The sequence below is a fragment of the Thermobia domestica genome, chromosome 3 (genome assembly GCF_964235325.1).
Source record: "Thermobia domestica chromosome 3, izTheDome1.hap1.1, whole genome shotgun sequence".
Lineage (NCBI taxonomy): Eukaryota > Metazoa > Arthropoda > Insecta > Zygentoma > Lepismatidae > Thermobia > Thermobia domestica.
This window is the reverse complement of record NC_137456.1, coordinates 72,753,643-72,779,932: the sequence shown is the minus strand read 5'-3', so window position 1 is coordinate 72,779,932 and position 26,290 is coordinate 72,753,643. Positions and strand designations below refer to the sequence as shown.

The window sequence follows — 26,290 nt, the reverse complement described above, 5'->3', positions numbered from 1 at the left end:
AAATATAAACCTTGTAACCTTAGTTTCTGATCCTCCCTCGTAGATAGTTAATACAGAAAGCTGTTAATTCTTCCTACACGTTGCACCTAAAAGGATGTTGTGGCAAGCATTTACGTCATAAACATGGGATTTATTTTTAAAAGCCTTCTTCATCTCTTTTAATCTTTTTACAAACGCAAACTACAGTAGAAAGATGTTGTATACTGACAGCAATCTTCATTCATATGTCAGTTATTCGCTGTATATATACACAGCGTGTCTCAAATTAATGTATGCACTTCTTATAACAGAATATTTCACGAAATAAAACACATATACATTTCTTTTTCTCTCAGCAGAACAAAGGCTACGGTTCCTTCCAGCCGAGTTTCTCCTGCTTTTATGCAGTAAAATGTTTAAGCAATCTACAGTTTCACGTAATTTTCTGCATATTGACCAACTGAGTAACTGTTCATTTTACTCCAATAATTTCACCTAGATAACTTTGTATCATGGTAATCTGTTTGCTTGTTGACATTTAGCGTCCCTTTGAAGACCGAGGCTATATGAATTTGGACTTACGTTCAAGGTAGAATTCAAACCATTATAATGTGTTCAATGCTTTCCCATTGGGAATCAAACCAGGACCAAAGGATCATAATTTTCTAAATCATTTCAATTAAGTGTACCTCTGTATCCAGTAGTGGAGATAACCATTGTTACCCGCCCCACAGTCCCCAGACTTTTCTGGTTGGCACGTGGTGCGTCGGGCTCCTGGTTCGATCTCCGGCCAAGTAAGTTTGTGGTGGTCAACGCCGTAAACACTGTTAAGTTGCATAACTTAGCACTTGCGTTATTTAGCTGTATATCTGAGGAACCACGCAGATATTCAACATGCTATCATTGTTCTGTAAGTTTCACTGTAAGATACCGACGCTTATGGAAACATGATCAATCGTTGTTGTGCATAGCGTAATCAGATTTTAGCGACCTTAAAAGTGTGGTATCAGATAGTATTCATTGTCAACTTTGTACCAAAAAAAAGTAAAAAAAGGCAACTGTACCGAGATTTGAATCCGGCTCTCCGGCTTACCATGGCGATACGTTAACCACTGTGCAACCCAGTCCACTTCCTACACTGTCACATTCTATTTGAGTGCCTCAGTACTGAGCTCAACAGTGGAAGAATGTATGGCTGTTCATTTGTGTGAAGGGGATGTGAAGCGGATTTGTACAGAGTTCCCATAGATTCTTTTATATTGTTTTCCCTGACATTTTCTGAGTTTCCCTGACAAAGGGTTATGTATTTCCCTATATATATAAGTTTATTTATCTTCCCACTTTTTCGTAATCCTATTAGTTTAGTTAGATACCTAAACTAAAAGTAGTGCACTAAATTCTCATAAAATGGGTCAGCCACATATATATATAAAAATCGGTCTACGCGAAACGGAATTATACGTGAACATACACACGGTATTAAAAGCTTTCAACTGCTAAGGAGTTTCACAGTCCAAGTTCCGAAGACTGTCATTAGATTCTGACAAAATTCATATGGTATCTTCAAGAAAGTATACTCTTTGAAACTTAAAAAAAGAATAATCAAAATCGGTCCATCTGTATTAAAGTTATGCGTGAGCATGTACACAATGAAGTTGGTTAATTACAATATTAACATTATCAACCATTATGTAGTTTCATGATCCAGTTCCGTTGACTATCATCAGATCTCAATTAAATTTATATGAAACCATCACGAGAGCATACTTTTTCAAACAAAAAGTAAGTTAACAAAATTGGTGCACCATGTCGAAATCATGCGTAATCATATACACAATTATGGTATGAACACTGTCAGCCATAGAGAAGTTTCATGGACTAGCTCCGAAGACTATTGTACATCCTCATGAAGTTTGTGTGGAATCACTGGAAAAGAATATTCTTTCAACAAAAAAACAGTGTACTTGTGATAAAGAATTATGCTTGAACATACGCACAACACACACATATAAAAACCGGTTCAAATTGAGAACCTCGTCTATTATTTTTTTAAAGTCGATTAAAAAGATGTAAGTATCTCAGTTCGGAAGGTCAAAGACGCCACAATGTCTACATTAAGGAGTTCAAGATGCTGTAGCTCAACTGACTTCAGAGTTAAGAACCTAACCATACATCACGGCACAATACTAATGCATCTGTGATCTATTATTCTATGTTGTTGTGTTGATTAACCTCTAAATCCCAAATAACCTTATTACTTCCAAGTTGCCTTCATTATCGAGAACGACTACTTTTTTTCCCCTGGCATTAAAGAACTTTTCAATACTTCCTCGATATTAAAGAACTTTTCAATATTTTCCCCAATATTAAAGAACTTTTCAATATTTTCCCCAATATTAAAGAACTTTTCAATACTTTCCCTGACATTAAAGAACTTTTTATTAATTTCCATGATTTTCCTTGACAAAAATCAAATTCCGTGTCTTTCCCTGATTTTCCAGGTCTATAGGAATCCTGCTGTAGCATTGTGGTTAACGCATCGATACGGTACGCCGAAGATCTGAGTTCGAATCTCGGTTCAGTCGTACAATTTCCTACTTTTTGCGTATCATTGCTATATAAAGGAGTTGGTGTGATATAAAACCGGTTATTTCCTCAATTTATCAAATCTCATTGCCAACTTGTTGCCGTATATGAGACTAGACTGCCGGAAACAAGTATGGAAACGCAAAGATTCTCTGCAAGATGAGCAGCGAACTGGTCGGCCAACCAAATCTATCACAAATAATAATGTGCTGCATTGAAGGTGTGATTCAGCAGGATCTGATTTATTCGGACACACTTGGCTGGAAAGAAAAATGAAGCACGGGGCTCACTGGCCAAGCTCTCACCTCTAGTGCGAGAGATCCCTGGTTTGACCCCAACCTAAATAAGTTTGTAGTGGACAACATCGTGCTCCTATATTTTCTCAGGATCTCTCGTTTCCCTCCACACTATAATTTCACCAGTTATTTCATAATCATTCACTGTCATTATTCATTCATCATGAAATGATTTTTCTCGATTTTTACTTACACATCATCAATAGGTGCGAATTAAATAAAACTCCAAACTGAAAAAAAATATGGCATTGTGTAGGAAACCGAACCAGGGTCTCCGGCTTGCAGTACCAGTGTGATGTCTATGCATCAACCTTGAGAAGAAAATGGAAAGTGTGTTATTGTTCAGGGAACGAACTAGCGTTCTCATTAGCTCAAGTACAAGACGAGTTGGAGGCCCGGGCTCGTTTTCCGACTCAGTCCCGGATTTTATTGTAAATAATAATAATAATAATAATAATAATAATAATAATAATGTAATTCTTACCCTTAGCAATGTATCCAGGTTTTCGCTATCATCAAGCTGTTTTAGAACCCAATTCTGTAAAATAAAAATATGCATCAAGTATTACAAAACATAATATAAGGTAGTCTATAAAGTAGTGAACCTTTTGCGCACGAAATGGCATTACTACCCCAGATTTCAGGGTACATGAGTTGCAGTGGGTGAAGCTAACGTCATTTCAGAGCTGGCAGTTGAAGTTACTAGATGTGCACAAGGTGTTGGAATTCCTATAAATATTGCACCGTTAAGATGAATGAACTTTCCGTAAAACTGTGCTAAATTTAATGGTTATCTTTCGACAAAGGCGCTAATGCTGCGCAGGCCCGTGAAAAACTTATGCTGTGCTGTTTACGGCCAAAATAAGTTATCAAAATCAACAGCCAAAAGGTGGTTTAGTCACTTTCGTTCTGGGTGGTAGCTCATGTGGTTCGGATTTTACGTTAATCAGTAGGTCCCGTCTCATATAGTCTCGCTGCTGAAAGGGGCGTTAAACTCAAAATTAACTCAACTCGCTTTCGTTTCGGAAATTTCGATGTCTAAGATGCCCCTGGCAGTAGATGATATTATGGGAAAATCAGAACAAGACCGGCATGTAAGCAGCCATGGCAATACTACCAGATTAACAGTGTTGTCAATCCAACATAGAGTTGTATATTTTCTAATGACACATAATGTCATTCTCATTTCAAACCTGCATGTTAAACGGACACCTACTATACTACATTTATTATTCAGTGTTCGGACACCTACTATACTACATTTATTATTCAGTGTTACAAACCAAGGTTGCTACACTATCACAAACATTCAAAGTTTGGAAGCCTCTACAGCAGTAATAACGCACAAATGCGATGAACGTGGCAATGCAAACCTACGGTACCTTTGTGTCAAACACTATAATTTTGATATGAAAATCTGACTTGTTCAAAAGGCTTTATTTTAGAAATTGCTTAGATAAGCATGACATCCGATCATACAAATGGTTATAGACGTAAAGATCACAATGCCATATACAACAATTTAATATTTCAAACGTTCAGGAGATAAGACGAACGTAAAGTTCGTCTAGTTTGCAACACTGCTTCAATTTATGTAACTGTGAGAACTTTTTCTCATTACAACTATCAATTACTTGTATATATTGTCATAACTTTGTTCTTACATATTACAGGCTTTCCATTCCAGCTAAATAATCGAATTCACGGCTTTTCCACGGCTAACCTTTATTGACTGTAAACGACAATAAAAACCGCCCGGTGAAGCTTCTAGTAAGTTTTTTTCTATTAATTTGACAATTTTCAACATTTTCAAGGTTTTGATAACGAAATTCACGGCTTTTTCCAGGTTGTTTCGTGGTATACGAAATCCATGGCTTATTCACATAGTTGAGTGGGGATCCTGTATAAGAAATGCGTCACATCATGGTCAGTGTTAGACACAAGGTACTTTTGATATGTATTGCCACGTCTGTCTTAGTTGAGTAAATATTGTTCTAGAAGTTTCCAAAATTAGGACGTTTATTGATGTTTGTGATTCTATAGCGTCCTTAGTTTATAACACTGCATAACAAACGTGATACTGTAAAGTTCACTTAACATGTAGATTTGAAATATGTAACAACTTAACGTAGTCGGAAAAAAACTGTTAGGTTGGCAACATTGTTAATTTGGTGATATTGTAGAACATGTTAAACAATGTCGCTATCACACAGCACAAAATTCCGTTAATTTAAAAATTACAAGGGTGTTTCAAGATAAACAGTCCCCCCATATATAAAATATACAATTTCTGTAAAGAAAGAAAAGAACTATACTATAGGTATATTAATGCTCTTTTTTAAAATATTCTTTAATGTTTTAAATTCTTTTTTCATATGACAATTAAGTAGTAGTCATTTGGATGATTTAATGTTTGATACCATGTTAAATAGTTTTTACATATTCAATGCAAAACGGTTTGAACTATGTACACGACTGTTCTCTCATACATTTGATTAGGTTCAACTTTTCCTTTTTTGTTTTCTTAAAACCTTATGCATAAAGCAAGATTTATCACGTAAAATTGGTACGTTTGATAACACTGGCGTACTTCTGATCAGAGCCCTGCAAACCCAGGCCCGAAGACGGCCCGGCCCGACCCGAATGGATCTGAATTCTGTGCCCGGCTCGACCCGGCCCGGCCCGAATCTCGAGCCGGGCTCTAACCGGGTCGGGCACATTTCGAGCCGAAACGGGCCGGCCCGACTCGGCCCGAACACTGTGAAAGACGGATCGGAAACTAATGTTGGCAGCCTGTGTTAATCGTAATGTGTTTGGCATGGGCGGCGATTAGGGGGGGGGCAAAGGGGGGCAGTTGCCCCCGCACTTTTTTGAAGTAACCAATTAATGTATATAGTTTCATTTGGAAATGTAACGATTTTGTATGTGTTACTGATTAATAGGAAAAAATGCTGCCATATAATATTTGCTGTTGCGTGAATACGTATTGGTTGTCTTCCCGTGGAGTAAAGAAAGCTACAGTAATTGCGTTTTAATCGCCACAGAAAATAACCCCAAAAAATAACCTATTGGAGCACAATTTCAGCATACTTTCATTCCTTCTTACAAGGGCTCGATATGTTAGTGAGCCGCTTTGAAGCTAATCGAAAGAACATTATGCAAAAAAGTAGGGCCTATTTCACAAGTTATTCTTTAATTGCACAAAAATTGACAGTTCCTAAAATGTCTTTTCTTCTTTCTAAAGTAAGGAATATCGATTAAAAAGAGCGTGATAAGAAACAACTTCTATCTTTTCCATTGTTCTGTAGTGTAATATACGAGTGAAGTGTTGTGTTTAAGGATGTACGAGTGTATATACAATAAAAGTTAGTAAATTGAACATAATTATAGGTTTTAAGTTTATTTTGTATAACTGAAGTGTGGATTGATTCTAAGTATTATTGTGTTTTGATGTGTCCCAAGAAAGTAAAAACTGCACCTAATGGCAACGAACATATTTCAAGAAGTTGCAAAAGCAAATATTTCTTTAAATGTCGTAGCATATGCTTGTAGTATTTACTGCCTTTCATTTTCTAAGAGTAATAACATACATTTAATAGCATGTGTGGAATTAAATATTAAGTTTTTCATTAATCCTCAGTTTCAATATAACTTTAGCAAAACAAGCATCATTATTCATTACTATGATTAATATTATCCTTTCTATTTATTTGTTTTGCAAATTTATTAAATAATCTGATCACACAATTTTCCAGACAGAATTTTAAGATGTTCATGAGCAAGGAATCAAATCTCTTCTTACACTTTCGTTGTTTAAGAGTACAAAGGGCTAGTATCTACTTGCTTTGTTCTTCTCAATTTACTTAATAAACTATTATATACGATATACGGTATTTTAACTGAAAATATAGTATCCTATTAGTTATACAACCTTTCGTCAAACAAAATGTTAGAAACAACCAGGAAAACTAACATTTATATACAAATATTCAGATCATGTCTTGCCCCCTCACTTTTAACGTCCAACCGCCGGCACTGGTGTTTGGGAAATTAACTCTTTATTCAAGACTGTAAAGTACTGTACTTCTACTACTCTTATTACTACTACTACTGCTACTGCTATTATTATTATTATTATTATTATTATTATTATTATTATTATTATTATTATTATTATTATTATTACTTCTACTTAGAGATGCAAGGGCTCGGAAAAAAAACGGCTTTTTTGGAAAAAAAAACTCGGTTTTTTCTGCTTTGCTTTTTTGCTTGGGAAATTTTGAGCTTTTTTCAAAATTCTGCTTTAAATCGATAAAGCAGACTTTGTTTCGCTTCTCTATAACACAGAAAGTCATTTAATTAGTGGTTGATGCCGATAATAATATAAAACCTCGAAAGTAAACCATGAATTTCGAAAAGATATTTTAAACAATTTTACTTCAACATTTTTACATTATGAATTCCAAAGGATTAACCAATGTATATAATAAACACATTTTAATCTCCTATATACAAAAGTAAGCAGAGTTGGCAAGAACCATGGTTGTTTCTGAAAATGCCAAAAACCCGTTTTGGGGGGGCAGTTTAAACCAGGCTTTTTTGGGGTTTAAACCAGGTTTTTTGATTTAGATATTTTGCTTTATGTATTTGTATTACATATTCACAGAAATAAGTTTGTTTCGCCTTGGTGTTATTATTCAACAACGGGGTTATGCTGGAAGAGGTCCCGTAAGCTTAAAGAAGTCCGGGCAGTAAATTTCTTAAATTGAGAAACTCCCGCCCTAGCCATCGGGAAAATCCGTCATTCTTTTAAATGTACAACAATAACGGGAAAATCCAGTAAAATTAAATTTGCATGTAAAATTTAAAGGTCAACGTATTATAATCAGTACGCTAAAACTGAGTGACACACAATCATAGTCAACGTCTTGCGAATAAAATCAGAAAAATAAACACACTGCTGAACAAGACTGCACTTATTTAATATAAAAACACATTTACACGTGACGTTTCGATCTTCTATCCAAGATCCTCATCAGACGTGAGTGTACGTCTGATGAGGATCTTGGATAGAAGATCGAAACGTCACGTGTAAATGTGTTTTTATATTAAATAAGTGCAGTCTTGTTCAGCAGTGTGTTTATTTTTCTAAAACTGAGGTATTAAATTACAAATTTAGTATGTAGGTATCATTGAAAGTCCAATCCAAGCTAATGTTGGAAGCTAAGTAGGCAATCGATAAATTTTACCAATTTTAATCAATATATTTAAGCAACCTTCGCTTCTTTATAAAACAACAGGCATGCAGAAATATATAATTTGGTTTCGTTTTGTATGTTTAGGCTTAACATCCTTACGTAATACCGACGTTATCAAGGAGAAGACTTTCGCTTAAAGTGACATCCGGAAGAGTACTTGGTTTACACATGAAAGAAGGGTTGTGGTTCGACCGACAATTGAACATGGGACACCTTGATTAAAAGGTGAAAAGGAAATAAGACTAATGCAGATGGTTTGACATGTAAAACGTCACTATGAAGTTTACACGATTCGCATTTTTGTTCTTTTAATTTTTTTAGTTTAAACCAGTTATTTAAAAAAAAAAAACAGCTGGTGTAAACGAGCCAACCCTAAGAGTAAAAACTTCTTTCAAAAAATACACAAATAACTAGCAAAATTGTATGTAGTATTTTTACTTCAAAATATTCCATACCTTCTTTTTGAAACAAAATAAAATTAAAATAAAACATAAGAGAAATACTTAGATTTGTATGATACAATTAAAGGCTGCACATGGTTCTGTATATTCTTGAAATTCTACAGTCAAGTTTTTTATAACCACCATCAAGGGCGCCCATCAGGGGGGTTAAGGGGGCGCTTGCCCACCCTAGAGGAAAATGTACTTCAGAATATTGAAAATCCAATAGGATTTTTACATTAGTTACAGCAAAATTTGAAACTATTTTTGAAACGTCGCTTATACTTCCCCTCCTTGGAAACCACAACATGGGCGCCCTTGACCACCATCACGGTTTACCCAGTCCTCAAGTTTTCTGAATTTTTAACAAGAGGGATTCAACATATCATTACGGAACAAAAAAGAAAAAAAAGACTACGGAATATATTTAAGTTAAGCTAAATACAACTGCATAACAAACGTGACTGAGTGGTTGGCTTTTGCGCTTCTATCGGGAAGTCCGGGATTCAACCCAGCATTCGACCATTCTGACAAAGCCTTCCTTCATTCCATCTGAGAATGTAGAAATAGTGAGTGTACTGGCCGACTAGGAGTGTAGGAGTTGGCCGACTTCCTTTCTTATTGTTTTTAAATCGTTATTATTACTAATTACCAGCAGTGACGGTTTTGCGAAGGTTAGAGGATCGGTCTTTCGGACTGAAGCTGTGGAATGTCTAAAGTTGTGGAATGTCTAAAACGAACGAAATATCTATTAGTTATGCCTTTACTCATAAACTTTAAGCTCCCGTCAAATAAAAATTACGAATGTTTAGAAAAACTAAACATCAGTAGTAAGAAAACCCCTCCCAAAACACTTTTTTAAATTCGCCACTGATTCTCAGTATAAAATGATCTTCAAGGTTGTATCCGGAAGATTATTGCTAAACATATAAACGAAACGAAATATTAATTATGCCTATACTCATAAACTTCAAGCACCTCCCAAATAAAATTAGGACTTTTTAGAAAACGAAACAATCAGAGAAACCCCTCCCAAAGTACTTTTCTAAATCCGCTATTGATTATTTGTATAAATTGGTATTCAAGGTTGTATCTGGAAAATTATTGCTAAATCATTGCACAACTACAGTATAACAGAAATGTGCAAATACGGTTTGACGGACATATTGAAAAACGTATGCTTTGACGGATATATAGAAAAACGTAAGTTTAACTTTCGTGCTAGAAGCTGGAGTACTAAGCTCTTAGAAATGAAACACGGATGACAAACTAAAATGATCTAGAGAAGGAAAAAAATGTCGATAACTCAAAAGTTAAAATAAAGTTAAATAACCTGTAAAATTGCCCTCAAATACTACATTCTTCATGTTAGCTTTAATTCGTAAAATATGTGCTCCATCCATCTTGATGGTGAATTACAGAGCTAAATATGGCATTCAGGTCGTGGAAATCTTATCTAACTATAGAATATACTATAAGAAAGCTATTTGGATAGAAAAATCATGAAAATAAAAAAAGCCAAAATTTCCAAAATTCTCGGTTTTTTTTCCAAAAAAGCCGGCTTTTTATGTGAAAAAAACCATCGATTCAAAAAAGCCGGCTTTTTTGCATCTCTACTTCTACTACTACAACTGCTACGAGCGTCAGAGTTGACATGTCTGGTGGTACATATTTTACAATCTACGTACAGAAAAAATCGAAGAAATACTAGTTATTATGGCCAGTCTGCGTAGTCTGGCCAGTAGAATGCATTCACATCTGGTGCTAGAGGTCGTCGGATCGATCCCTCCTCGTGTTATGTGAGCTTTGTGGTGGACAAACATCGTGAGCGTGGGAGTTTTTGGATTAGCCTGTTTTCGTCCACTGTCTTCATTCCACCAATTCATCCATCATCATCCATACGTCTTGAGCCGTAATTGCCTAAAGAACATATGAGAAAGTCAAGTCCTTGACCTACTAATTAGAATTTGTTCCGCTACCATTAGACCACGGAGACCGAAACCATGAACTGGCGTGTTCATAAGATTAGCGCAATTTGTAGTAATGTTCAATTAGCACGGCAGATTCCAAATCATATTACAAGTTCCTGTATTCTTTATAATTCGATGCTACAATAATAATAACAAAAAACAATGATCAAATAAATCACCCAGACCCCAGGATCGATGAAGTGTTCCTGGAATGGTGCGTAACAAGTAAATAACAGAGCTATATGACGGAATGCGAGGCAGTAAATCAAAACAAAATCCACACATATCATTGTTGATCAAAAAATACCTCAAAAGTCCCCTGAATGAAAAATGTATAGACATCAGCTATCAAAAATGCCTCTTAACATCACATATAATAGAAGGGATAGTTGATATTAAGAAAATGAAAATATAACGTTTCCTAAGAAACCAATAGTGCAAAATGAACATCGCTTTACTGTATGTCCTTGTACGCATCGAATAGCACGGAAACAGAGTCAACAGTTTCAGGCTTTAGAGCATTTCTCCGTTCCTGAGTACTAAAATCTCTTTCAGTAGACGCACTAGAAGCAGGGATAACGAGATACTGACGCGTTAATTTACACAATTTTGGTAATATTTGTTCTTGTTGCTTCCACCACTGCAGTATATCTAGTTCTCTTACACATGATGACATGTTGAGGTAGATGTCTACTTCATCATCAAATTCACCAGAGACTGAATGTCTATCTTCCCAATCCATTAGTTTATTCTTCTTGGTAGATGGTTCCAAGTTATGCCAACTAGCCTAAAGGAGACGATGGTGAGAAATAAATGAAATAGTGGAATGAATAAAGTGGAAGGAAACAGGAGAACGCCGCGAACCCCCCACACGGTGTTTGTCCACCACAAAGTTCACTTGGCGAGAGCTCGGACCAAACCAGGGACCCCATACACCAGAGGTGAACGCTCAACCACTGAGCCACCGTTCCAGGAACACCTAATCGACCCTGGCGATTTGGTGATTTATTTGATCATTATATTTTGTTATATTTGTAGCATCATACTATAAACAATACATGAACATGTAACACCATTCGATATTTGCCTTGCTAATTGAACATTACTACAAATTGCACTGATCTTATGAGCACGCCAGTTTATGGTTTTGCCCTCCGTGGTCCAATGGTAGCGTACCAAATTCTACTTACTAGGTCAAGTACTTGACTTTATCATACGTTCTTTAGGTAACTACGGCTCAGGCTGAATGGATGATGATGGGATGAATTAATGGAAAGAAAACAGTGGGAGGAAGCGGGACCACCCCAGAAACTCCCATGCACACGATGTTTGTCCACAACAAAGCTCACATTGCATGAGCAGGGATTGATCCGACGACCTCTAGCACCAGATGTGAGTGTTTTTTCTATTGAGCCACTATTCTCCCTCGTAGATCAAGCATCGGTTCACATTCTACGCAGACCGGCCATAATAACTAGCATTTCTCAATTTTATTCTGTACTTAGAAGGTAAATTCGGTACCACCAGACATGACAACTCTGACGCGAAGTCGTAGCACTTGTAGTAGTATTAGCAGTGGTCGTAGTAGTAATAGTAGAAGTAGTAATAGTAGTAGTAGAAGTAGTAATAGTAATAGTATTACCAGTACATCGCATCTTGAATAAAGAGTCAGTTTCCCAAACACATTACGATTAACATAGGTTGACAGTAAGACCGTACAAACACGACAAAAATAGAAGTAGTGGAGGACATTAAAAAAACAAATAGGCTGACAACATTAATTTCCGAACCGTCTTTCAGAGTATCCGGGCCGAGCCGGGCCGGCCCGGTTCGGCCCGAAATGTGCCCGGTCCGGTTAGGGCCCGGTCCAGTTTGATATTACTTGAAACGGGCCGGGCCGGGCCGGGCACCGTGCCGAACCGGGCGCGCCCGGCCCGTGCAGGGCTCTGCTTCTGATGTCACTTGTAATCTTAACATCTGCGCAAAAAATCAGACGCAAAATATTTTTTTTCATTTCATTATTTTTAACTGTCTTTTCCTTCTCAATTAAGGACAATCAGACAGATATAAGACAAAACACAAACTACAAAAAAAAAAAAAAAGCATGAAAGAAATATTTTAAAAAAAGGAAGAGTTACTGACAACTGGAATATCTGCTTTAGTTTCCGTTCTACAATTATGCCTTACAGCCTACAGGAGAATGATGTAAGAATTTGTGCAATGAAATTAGTGCACAAAAACGCACGAAACCCGAGAAACTCTACAAATACAATGTAGTCCACTACAAACTAATATGGCCCGGAATCAAACTAGATTCACTGCATAAATCATTAGGACTCTAGTATTAAACTCTCATAGCTCCGAAGCATATATTTACATCAAATTATATACAGTAAAACCTGCCAAAAACGAAATCTCTATACACCAGAAACCTGGACAAACGGAAAATAAATTTCGGAACGGAGTTATTTCTTATTTATAATAATACTCTCAAAATGAAAAGTGCCTAACGCGGAAACTAAATAAGACGGATTAGGATTACGTTACTTATTTCTGTTAATATGAATGGTAAAAATCTTTAGTGATTGGAAAATCAGGATGCCCTAGGCCCTGGCGATCTAATAAATAAATAAATAAATAAATAAATAAAAAGTCTGGATGACCAGCGCTATAATGGAAGAATGAATTCTTTCTTTTAAAGGAAGATAGAAGAGTCAAAGTCGTGAAGCCATTTTGTCCTTGGACAAGGACTGAATTGTCTAACGTGAAGCTAGCCTATTTCCTGCTCAACACAACTTCAATTACAGAACCCAGGGTTCCCACTCTCTTCTCAAAAAAAAAATTCCAGGACATTTCCTGGACGTTTCAAGGACAAATCACCAATTTTCCAGAACCAGACAAATCACCACATGAAGGTATAACAGGATTCCAACTGTACGTTCAAAACTCACAACAGTCAAATGAAAAGTACAGTAGCTTATGCAGTGAATATTAATGCAAGTACAGTATTAATACACAAAACGGAGCGTAATGGGCTTTTCTTTCCTTTTTGTGGCCTCCCAACTTCCCTTATAGCCACCCGATTCACCCATATCTAGCAGTACATGTATTTTCATTCTTTCTACATGACATTTTAAGAACAAACAAAGAACAAAGTGCAAAGAACAAATTTACAAACAACAAAAATCTATTTTTTGTACATGGCATCTTCATTGCGTGACAATGACAGATATAATTATGAAAAAAAGGAATTATATTACAAGTTTTTCAACTGAGTATGGAGTTGTTTGATTTCCTCATCTATAGACATAATCTCATGTGAAATTTTACTGAATAGTATGTACTGTTGCGAAAATAGACTGATTATGAAGAATTGATACTGGAGAATAGTGCTAGTGAAGATAACATGCAAGAATGGGTTGACAGACTAGTGGATGAAAGAAGAGAGAAGTTCTCCCAGTCAACCACTCTATTGGGAGAAAGAAAGCCCACCAACCACCCACACATGCTGGATCATGACAAATTATTATTCAGCACAAAAACAGAAATAGCAAACAAAAATAGCAATCTATTAAAATTTTCATTATAATTATGAAAAATCTGACACTTAATATTTCTGCAAATTTCAAGGACAGAAATGCATTTTTAAGGACATTTCCAGGATGTTTTCAGGACAAAATCAATTCAAGGACATTTCCAGGTTTTCCAGATTTCCAGAACGAGTGGGAACCCTGAGAACCTTAGATCAGGGCATTATTTACACACTTAAATCCTTTTATAGGAAGTTTGAACTGCAGGCACCTATTGCTAAAATCCTCAGCTTGTTTAACAGATGCTGTTAACAGATGTTCTTGATGCTGTTAACTGAATCCATCAGACCAAGAAGAAAATTCTCACAGAAACAGTCAAGAAGTGTTTCCTTACTAGTCTTCCTGTGCATGCATCGGATGATACAGAAAATGTTACAGTGAAAAATTTCTATAAGCAAGGAAATTTGCCATATAATGCTGAAGATGTAGTATATTTTGACAATGGCCTTGTCAAGAAAGAAGAGATTCAAAGTACACCTGATATTTCTGCTGAAAACAGCAGTTGTGAAGTCATGGAAGAAGTGGACGACAACAAAGAAAACACACTTTTGGACAAGCACTATCTGCTCTGAATGACCTTCAGGAATTTGCAGCTTTCAAGAACGTTCCAAAATTCCTAGTTGACAAGGATGCAAAGGAAATCATATTACATAATTCACTTGTGAAGTAGCAACAACAACGCACTTTGAAAGACTTGTGGGGCAGAGAAACTACACTTGTATTATACAAAGTTGAAAATATAGAAAAACAATACATATTAACCCACTTGTTTTTATTTACAGCCTTTTAAATTTGTAATCCTAAGCGATCACACTTTCGTACTTTGTTTCATTAAAGCACAACCCTTTGTAAAACGAAAACCCGAGAAGACGGAAAATTATACCGGAATGCTCATGTTCCATTTTAGGCACGTTTTACTGTATATCTCAAACTCCTCAAACTAATGAAAACATTATTACACAACACTAAAAGAGTACTAATAAGAACACTAAACACTCCATTTGATAAAAGAAAGGAGGTAGAAAGCAAAACATGAAAAAATAAAGAACAATATAGTAGCTGTTAAGTATTCAGGTGGGTGCCATCTGCAAATATATGCTTGTAAAGGCTAAAGACAGCAAGAAAGAATAATCTGTATACTGATAAATATAAAAATAATTATCACTACATTAAATGACACAGTAGAAATTGTATTGTTCATAGAGTACCATCATCTCTTGCTACATTAAATTTAATAATATAATAACCAATTCTTAATCAGTGAACACTTACAAAGTCTCTTTTAACCTCAAGAAAATCTCTGACTATTTTCTGCTTTATCCGTGATAAATCTGCCTGCTTCACAGAAACACTAGTATTTGGTTCAGCTTCATCCTCATTTTTCACATTACAGAAAGCAAGCATTTGTTCTATCCTAGTAAATGGTAAAAAATAATAATAATAAAATAAAAAATAATAAAAAAAGTAAGTTAGCTTCTTTATAAATAGTTAATATGGAAGAGTATTAACACAATTGCTTAATGGACCTAAGGAACTTTTTTTATTTTTTTTTTTTTTTTAACATTATATTCAAATATTCTTCTTCAGTGGTATTAGGTTTATTCCATCTTGTGAAGAGACATATCAAGTTACTTCAACTCCAGTGGGATTATGAAATCAAAAATGTCCTTAAACTGTAGAATACTACTGCGTAAATATGGTAACAAAACCTTTTAGATGAGGACAAGTACTTCACAAATTTCTGTTTTTTGAAAGTTGTTTTCCAAATCATGAAGATAGTCCTCAGATGAGAGGATCCACAATGGTTCTGCGTAACAATTCAAAGAAGAAATTTGCAGAAACTACTGAAATAATTTACGAAGATTAATTTCTTTACGAATACAAAATCAGTAGTATTTCATTAACGTTATGTTTTTATTAGTTACAACATTGGGATTCTGAAAGACATTACGAAGTCAGTTAGTTGAATTTGTCATCTAAATCTAAACAGTAATTAGCAACGTTTTAAGGACATACTAAATGTTACAACTTATTGTGATTTGATTAACAATTTGAATGGAAAGTATATTTTCTGTTTTTTCTTGAATTAGAAAGATATCTGAATTAAGTGGCTGGAAATTTTAAAACGATTATAGCACATGTACAACGATAACATCATATATACTTGGGCAGAGAGTGCTTTAATGTATGCACTGTCCCAAGAAAAGAAGAAAAAGAAAAGAAATAGTTAATAATGTATTACTTACTTGTTTATAGAGATACTAAGAAGGAAAGCTGAAATGGAGATGGGAAATAAACGTTTCCTGTTTCATATACAACGATAACATCATATATACTTAGGACAGTGCATACATTAAAGCACTCTCTGCCCAAGTATATATGATGTTATCGTTGTACATGTTTGCCCAGTTACTATGGTTACAACTATAAAATTTATTATTTAAAACTAATACATTCTGCTGATCGTTCACTATATATAATTACTGCAACTAATTGTGTCCAAATGCATATTTATACACGATTATATTATACAATAAGTACACCAAACTACAAGAGTTTATTCAGCTCGGATTCCACGTTCAGCTGTAGGTCCCTGTCTTCAAACAGCCTTGCCGTTGAAAAGCTGCTAAACTCCAAATCAAATCAATCAAACACCAATCTAAAAAAACACTATATAAACAACAAACGTCTTCAAATCTAAACTAAGGTTTAAACACAAAATGTTTACTTTATGGTGGAAGGAAAGTCTTCACCAGTCTACAAGGCAGAAACACTGCTATGATGAAGAAATACAACACACAGCACTGCTACACATGTAAAAAAATTACAAACGGACTGAGTTCAAAACCACGTAGAAATTTGTGTTAAGAACAATCTACGGAACGAGTTACTGAGATCACAATGTAAAATTACAAACGTCGTGTGGCAGTTACAAGTGGCGAGTTTCTGTAGAAATGGGACAACATTCCAACAATGTCGCCTTGTAACACGTGTTCAGAAAGTGTATGTAGTGTTGTGAAAAAAAATCAATAAAAAACATCGTTCTTTTTCATGTTTTTTTTTTCAAATGTCTGTTTTTTTTTCTGGCAACTATCATTTATTGATTTATGTTGAAGATTACTGAAATAATCAACAGAACTTGAGTCGAAGCCCTCGTAACTTACAAATCGTTTGTTTCTTTGTACCTATACTTGTGAGCAAAATCGTGTAATTATCTCTTTCGGACCCAGGTCATTTTTGGTGTTTTCCTACATTTTCAGTTAGTGACTTATTGTTCAAAAACGATTTACCCGATTGATATGATTAAGGCCTTGTTTTTTTAGAAAAGGATTGTGGCTATTTTTTGGTGTAAGTTACATCGCAGTGTTGCCAACGGATGGGAAATTACTGAGGGAAATGCAGGGGTGAAAATTTACAAAAATTTTCATAACCGAATTTCAAGATTTTTTTTTTGTATCTAGCACCACTATTGCCATATGGGTCCAAGCCATCTAAAAAAAAAAATTCAGTGTGTTGACAAGGTACAGTGAAAACCTGAAGTCGCTGGCTTCCATTCAAAGAGAGAAAGAAAAAATTCTCTGTCACTATACACATGAAATTTTGACACTTTTTACGCCTCAGAAGCAAAAAACAACAGATATGCCGGAGCTACAGCTTCTCTAATTATCCTATTGAAACTTTTTATGGTGCCTTCTGTAGGACAAAGAGAAAGCTTTCAGGTAGTGGTACATATGTTCCAATGTAGCGAGCAAGAGGGAAATAATAGAGGGGAAAAGGGAAATTTTTCACCTAAAATCGGGAATTAATTGTTTTGGCTTGAAACACTGCCATCAGACAGACGCAAACTATTTGAAAGTAAACCTTGGTATCCTAAGAATATATCCTACAAGTATCATGGCGATTTAAAAAAAAAAAAAAAAAAAAAAAAAAAAAAAAACTCATTCTACCTCAGAAAGTCACAATTTTCTTACCATGGTTTATTAAAAACCTCAAGTGTACTTCCCCTAATTATTCTACTCTAAATAATAGAGCCAAAACAGGTAATTTTTCCAAAATTTCCCCCTAAAATCTGGAATTAAAATTTTCTGTAGCTGGTAACACTGCTACCAGACGAAAACTATCTTAAAATAAACATTGGTACACCACTAATATATCCTACAAGTATCATGGCGATATTTAAGAAATAAAGCTTCTAATTACCAAAGATATTTTACGGTAAACAGAAAAGTAGGAAAAACTCAAGGGTTAGAACCTAAATCCGAATTTTTTGTGCGCCCCCTAAATACCCCACTGTAACGATATGTTCCCGCGTTTGTTCAGTAAGGACAAATGTTCGACTGGTGTAAGTTGACTTGCACTCGGACGTATAGGTACGGATTTATAAACAAAATTTTCGAATTTTTTGCCCAAATTTAAGGAAATTTTAATTTCTGTAGTTGGCAACACTACGCGCAGGCCCGTCCAATTGATGTCAACAATTAATAAACCATCCGACGTATTTACCTGACAAGTCTTTAAGAGGTCTTTCTACAACGAAGGAAGCTACAGGGGGAAACAGTAATAAAGAAAATTCGAAATTCGAAAATTCTCTAACTTTTGACCGGGGTGAAATTTGAGAAGGAAATTCGACACAAGAAGAAAAGGAAACTAATATGATAAACTATGCTCCAACCATATTTGGCAAAAAAGCAAATATCCCGATATCTTAATTAGTGTCTGTACAGGAGCGGATTAAAAAAGTGACATACCCGTATGTGCCACTTTGGCCACCTGGGTCCGAAAGGGTTATTGTACATTTGATTACATTTTTTTGACTAGTAACTCGTGTTGTTGTAGTAGTTATGGTCTCAACTAATAATAATATCGTTTTACATCTTAGTTCCAATACTGTAGCTGAGAAATGCAGGGTGTTTCAAAATGAATATTGGGGTTATAAGTCTTCGTAGTACTTATTACATTTTACGTACAATTATAAACAATACATCAAGTAAAAGAACACCTCAAGCAGTTTTTGCTATAAGTGTTCGATGTGAGCTTCACACGGCACACATCGAGTCGATAGGTACGAAAGGCCATATGGCACAAAACATTCAATCGACACAAGACGGTAGCACTGTAACTACAGATTTAGTCTTTGCAAAATTAAAACACACAAAGCTTTCTGCTCTCTAAACTCCATCTTCGCTACTTGCTCTTTCTAACGGCAGACAGAGGAAACAATGCATGTGCATGCGTGCATACAAAACTGTTTGAGTCACTCTTTCATTTGATAATATCTATAAGTTAATTGTAATAAATACTACAAAGTTTCAAAACCCTAATATTCATTTTGAAAGACCCTGCATTACTTCAATTATGTCATCCTATATTCATGTCTTGTATGTACACTCATGTCCAAAATTATTGTCGCATGTCTATAAATATGTTGTTGTATGAATATAATTTGATAACGAAATCGCCCGGTATTTCTTATAATGTTAGTATGCGTATAATCGAGAAAAACATGTATGTGTCAAATTTCATGTCAAAAGAGCAGTAAATAAAAACAATAAAATGAAAATAAAATTTTCTTGTCCATTTAGCGACATCTTGTTTTACTAATTTTTATATTTATAATTCTTTTCCTATGAAATTTACCCCAAATATACATTTCCCGATTATACACATAGTATCAGTATTAAAAGTATCATGCAAAATTATTATCAAATTATATTCTTACAAGAAGACAGTTATAGATATGCGACAATCATTTTGGACATGAGTGTGCATATCATCAAGGCCGGCCCTAGACAATTTGTCGCCCAGTGCAATGACGTAATTTGCCGCCTCCATCTTTCTCCACAAAGAACAAATCTTAAAAGTCACGATTTAAGGTATGCTACTCCAGCATGAACAACGAAGGGGAGGGAAACTGCACTCGCACTCAGAAAGGCTTAAATACTACAAATACAATCTTGTTGTATCTGTTTTTTTTCTTTAAATATTAATATATTATGTTAGTGAAAGATAAAGCAAACACACCTGCCGAGAAAATATGGTAATCTTTTCTATAGAATTCAATATAGAGCTTCAATCTCAATATATCAGTTTTCAATTATAGTGCAACTAGATCTTTTATCGTTATTTCTTGATTTTCCTCCTACGTCTTTTATTTTTTTTATACAAAAAAAAAAGTTGTTTCCACCTTCAATGATAACGGTCTTATTTGTGACAAAGACAAGAGTAGCTTTTATGTCAGAACTCTGACAACTAACTAAATGGAACAGGTGCTAGAGAAGTGAGTTCTTGTATTTGACAACAATCAAGCAATTTGTCCCGGGGATTTATTTTACCATTTGCTTTAGCACTGTCCATGTGACTTAAACTAATGCGACCTAAACATAATTTATGAATGTAGTATTCAATAGAAGGTCAGCTTAGTAAATTTAACTACAGCGATCTTGAAGTTGTTTCTAACAAGAAATATTTATTTTAAATAAAATACTTATGACAGATATTGCAGCTCTGTGCAAATGCGCGTGTTGCACATATGATAGAGCAGGCAATGCATATCACATATCTATATACAAATTATTTATATATGATATTTAGAAAAATACTAGTAGGCAAATTAGTATTAGTTTTTACCTTTAGACAAGTTATTTGCATTTTATACTGTTTGTGATATTATTTTCGTACTTATTAAAGGCCTACTTTCACGAAAAAGCAAATTTTCATTTATACTTTTATTTCTTGGTTGATATTGGTGAAACACTACAGAAACCCGGATTGTTAGTAGGTATGCTACTCATATAAATTGAAAAATATTTGTACCGTATCAGTATCTAGCGTTTAATTTACGTTGCATTTTACGGTAATTACACCTACACTAAAATACTTCAGACTTAAATAGACGTAAGATACATTACAAATGACTATTTGAAAAAAAGAACGATTTTTTTTAAAAAACGAGAGGCAATGTCTTTTTTCTAAAAAAAACGTACATTTCTGAAAAAATACGAACTTCTTTTTTTATTTTTAATTTACAACACTAAGTGTATTTGAACCGAGGTGGAAGCAGGGCATTTCTAGTTTAAGTGCATGAAGTAATACAAATTTTGATGCACTTCTTCGTAATAACTTTTGGGATCATTCTGATTTATGAATTGTATAGTTGTCATTAGAAAAAAACAATAGATTCAATAACTACCAGTACTTTATGCTAAACTTGTAGTTTCGAGTACTGTAAAGTCGTGGCCAATCTAAGCTTGCAGTGACGTAAGCACTGACCCACTCACAACTAAAAGAAAAGTATTGTATTCATGCGCGTGTTTAGGAGTTTTCTACAGCAGATAGCCAGTGTGTGAAACGATGCGTAGGAATCGAGACAGAGCTTCCGATTGACGATCACACAGCAGTTAGTCATGTTCGAGGATCAGTTGACAAACAGTACGAGTACAAAAGAAACATCCGAAATTTCTTTATGAGTGGGATCCTTGTTCCTTCCATTACAACAAAATTTATACACTTTCTGACCCCAATCAGAAATAAGCTCTCTACAACTGAGCCACCCTGTCCCCATATAGAATGCAAGAGAATGAAAGTGCTTACAAAAATCTCAGATCTTCAAAAAAGAAAAAATCCTTTATTGTTTCTAGGCCTTATTCAGAAGAGTTTTCATCAACGCAACACAAAAATTACATCTTAATTTGTGATAATAAGCTTAGTAGTTATAATTGCTCATTGCTTTCTACGTTGTGTTGCGTTCAGCATATTGTACGATGAAAGCCTCTGTCTTTAATACATTATGGGAAACCTCGTGGTTAGTAGGGAGATTTTAAAGATGTGAATTATAATAGAAAACTGGATCTCAATAAAGTACATTGTGCTGTTTCTTGAGCTTCTACTGTGTGTTTATTTAAAAATGCGTAGTTGCTTGGTTGGACCTGAGTTCCTTTCATACTGAAGGTAAATGATGCGTGAATCTACATCTTAACAGGGTTCCCAGAGGGAATCGAACCTGGGTCTCCCAAACTGAAAGCGCGTACGCTAACCATATGGCCAAGGAAGCTCAAGAACTTGCGTAGGTTTATATTATTTCTGTCATTCACATTGAAGTTTGTACAAAGAGGCGATATAAATTGTATTCTAAAGCTTAAAAAAATTTTTCTTTTGTAAATCAGAATCACTGCTGATTTCAGCCGAAAATTCATGCACTTCCTGACAGATGACACGCATTGTAAAATCGTCCATTCTTCCAATCGTGTACCTTTATTTTTCACCCCGTCTCTTATGTTTACGGATGTTGACACTCCCCTCTTTCAAGAATTCCTTTTCTTACGGAAAAAAAAATCACATGTCATATCAGCGGTAAGGCTAACAGCATCACTTACACTCTAACAGGGATCGGCATGTGGTAAATATGAATGCACGTTTAAAACAATTTGCCTTGCTTGACTATTTAATAAACTGTCACCTTTATGTAATCGAAAATAACACACAAGTGAACAGACACTGAATTTCCCTTGCACAGGACGCCATATTGCACCTGTACAGCAGAAAACAAGCTATTTTATACATATCTATGAATTATTGTGCTTCACAGATATATTACAGGTCTTTTATCAAATCATAAACGCACAATTTGTTTTACATACAGGGTAATCTTCTTTAAAATGTGGGATTATTTGTTTGCGCGCATCGACAAACCGCATTGCTTGTTACAGAAAATGTTGCAGATTTGTATTCGTTTCTATAACTTACGATCATTGCGTATTTGCGAGCATGCATTATGTATATATTAACTATTTGTTACTTCAAAGTACTTATAATTTTAACTATGTGCAGGTAAGTCTAAAAAAAATCAGGTTCTGTACTAGGAAACTCTTTCATAATGGTGTTGTTCCAACATTACTTGGGATTACTTATGGTTAATGATTTGGAGCTACTGAAATTACATCACTGAAAACTTAGATTGTCCACGACTTTAGAAGTTCCGGCTTCGCTATCCTGCAAGGCCAATGTGATTTGAACTCCATGCTTAGCTATAAATCTATGTTTCATACAAAGTCACTGCTCAAATGGGATGTTAAATTCAAACAAAAACACTTATCAAGAATTCACTCAACAACACTTCAAAATTCAAAAGCCCCATTCTTTTCTGTCAGAAGAAGAAAACCGAGTAATTTTTGAAGTATTGCAAAAGTTTAATGTTTACGCACTATATCTGTCTTCAGGGAACATGGAGGTTGAATTGAAAATTTAGAACGCCGTATTTTTTCTTTCCGTCCTTTCTTTATCTCTGTCTCCAACACAAACAAACGCTGAACTCCCTCGTGATTATAAGATTAACGTACGCGAGACCCTAATTAGATTCTTGGAGGGAGCTCATGTGGTTCAGATCCTACGTAAGCTGTAGGTATATCCATACAGCCTCGGTGCTGAACGGAACGCTAAACTCTAAACCTACACAAAAATTAAGAGAAACAAAGTAACACGTGCTCCTGTTAGTATTAAGTACTTTCTTATTTTGCTCTGTGTATAATAAATACAAACTAGTAAATACTTACTTCTCCAATTCCCTTTTGGTCATTTCATTCTCATCCCTCGTTAATTTCTTGACAAGTTTTGATTCTTCGTTCAACTTCTCAAAATCTTCCAGTAATGATAAAAACGTCTCTGCTGTAACAGTTGACGGCTCTGAAAAAGTATTAGATTAATTTATAACATTACTTCATTTATATTTAGTTTTAACACTAATCATTAAAAGGAACTTCGAATAAATCATATTATTTCCCATATCTATTTCACATAATTTATTTCTCTTATCGATTATCTATTTCCAATACATTATCCATTATTCTATTTATACTATGCTGAGACAAATAGATAACCTAGACTTCTGCAAGTTTTGAAATTTACCACGTAATTATACAACTTACTCAGAACTTAAACCAATTTTCTTTTTAGGACTAATTGAGAATATTAGACAATGATTATTCAAATAATAAACACTGTGGTTTTGTCAGTCCATTCATTAGATTTATTAGAGGCAAATTGTGTATGTTCAAGTCGCTAATACTTTTTTTTTTTTTTTACTTACTATACTACGGCCGCTATGTCTCTGGCCCTGACAGTTCTGCACGTGGACAAAACAATGTTGCCAATTTGTCCTTTATACACTATTTTGTTTGGCTTCGGTTCTGAAGAACTAGCCATTGTCACCAAATAATAACAACACTCCTTAACAGCACACCCAAACACACACAAAGAAAAGAAAAAAAGTTGCAATAACCAAAAACGATCTCAAAGCACTTTTCACTGAACTATGCACAAACAAAAGGAAGAATACGGAGCGGCAACAACGTCTGGTTTCCATGCCAGCGCGGTGAGAGCTCGGCCACTCATTGGACCTTATGGGGGGGGGGGGCGTTAATGTAGTATCAACCCTCGCTTTCTTTTTCGCATAGCTGTCAGAGCCAGAGATACAGCGGCCGTACTTTAACTTACTTTTAAGAAGAACATAAGTACTACCATTCACCGCATAAGTATTAATGTTTGTAAATAACGCAATTCAATAAACTAACTAACTAATTCTATGGCCTATGGAACCCGGAAGTTCAATGCCGCGTTCACAAAAGCTCTCCCCTGACTTCTATCCTTAGCCAACTGGACAAAGTTTCTACTTTGTATTCTTATTTCTGCGAGTTCCATCTTAATATTGTCCTCGCATCTCCGCCTAGGTCTTCCTAATGGTCGTTTTCCGGTTGGATTTCCAGTTAAAACTTTGAAAGCGTTCTTACTTTCTTCCATTCTGGCTACATGACCTTCCCACCTGAGCTTCCTAAATTTGATGACTCTACCAATGCTTGGTAAACGATATAAATTATGTAATTTCTCGTTACCGTATGATGTTCATGCCATTCACCATTCCCGCTCCTCTTGGGCCCGGAAAATTCGTTTCAGGATCTTGTTCTCAAATACTTTCAGTCTGAGTTCTTCCCTCAGTGTAAGCGACCATGTTTCGCAAGCATACAACACAACAGCCATTATTATTGTTTTATATATTTGGTCTAGGAATTAATTCGTGCGGTTGGTACGCACACATTGAAGCTGTAGTACAAACACAAAATACATAAATACCTTAAGAAAAATATTGTCCATCGCTAGCCACCACTTTCGCCCATCTGTCAGGCAATGTACGGATTCCGTGGCGAAAGAAGTCCTCATCCTTGGAAGCGATCCAGTCAGAGACCCATGTTTCGATATCTTCTGAAGAAGTAAACCGCTGTTCAATCAAATCGTTGTTCATGCAATCGAACAAGTAGTAGTCCGAAGGAGCAACGTCTGGTGAATACGGAGGGTGGGGTAAAACTTCCCATCCGACATTTTCTAAATAGGTTTTGACCGGTTTTGCGACATGTGGGCGAGCGTTATCATGTTGAACAATAAGTTTATCATGTCTGTTCTCCCATTCTGGTCGTGTTCTGGCCAGAGCTTGCTTCAAACGCATTAATTGTCGTCGATAACGTTCTCCATTCATAGTTTCACCCGGTTGCAGTAGCTCATAGTACACCACACCTTTCATATCCCACCATATGCACAGCATAACCTTTGCACAGTGAATATCTCGTTTTGGTTGTGATGGACCTGGTTCACCTGGTTTCACCCAGGCCTTTTTTCGTTTAGGGTTCTCGTAATGGATCCACTTTTCATCACCCGTAATAATTCGATGCAGAAACCCCTTTCTGCTCTGTCGTTGAAGCAGCAATTCGCAAATGGTTTTTCGTCTTTCAACGTCTCTGTCTTTCAATTCATGTGAAACCCAATGTGACATCTTTTGAATCATTCCCATGGCTTTCAAGCGTTTGGAGACTGTTGTTTGATCAACACCTAATGCTGCTGCAAGTTGTTCCTGCGTTTGACACGAATCCTGCTCGAGCAATGCTGGCAATTCTTCGTCTTGAAATTTTTTTGGCTGTCCAGCTCGCTCTTGGTCTGCCAAGCCGAAATCACCACCTCTAAACCGTGCAAACCACTTCTGACACGTTCGCTCAGCTAGAGCATGGTCACCATACACTTCCACCAAAATACGATGACTTTCAGTCGCACTTTTCTGCATGTTAAAGTAATGCAGCAGGACACCCCGCAAAAACACTTTATCAGGCACAAATTGCGCCATGTTCACTTAAC

General features: G+C 35.6%; 1 protein-coding gene across 2 annotated transcripts in view; it reads right to left on the bottom strand.

The window, feature by feature from the left end:
• Nucleotides 1-26,290, bottom strand: part of LOC145680509 (uncharacterized) — a 39,957-nt gene that overhangs the window by 2,856 nt on the left and 10,811 nt on the right. For both annotated transcript variants that reach the window (XM_081751103.1, XM_081751102.1), the window contains exons 3-5: nt 23,668-23,797; nt 15,392-15,533; nt 3,346-3,399 (exon numbers count right to left, since the gene is read on the bottom strand). In XM_081751103.1, the coding sequence (XP_081607229.1) occupies nt 3,346-3,399; nt 15,392-15,533; nt 23,668-23,797 (326 nt within the window). The remainder of the gene's footprint in view (nt 1-3,345; nt 3,400-15,391; nt 15,534-23,667; nt 23,798-26,290) is intronic.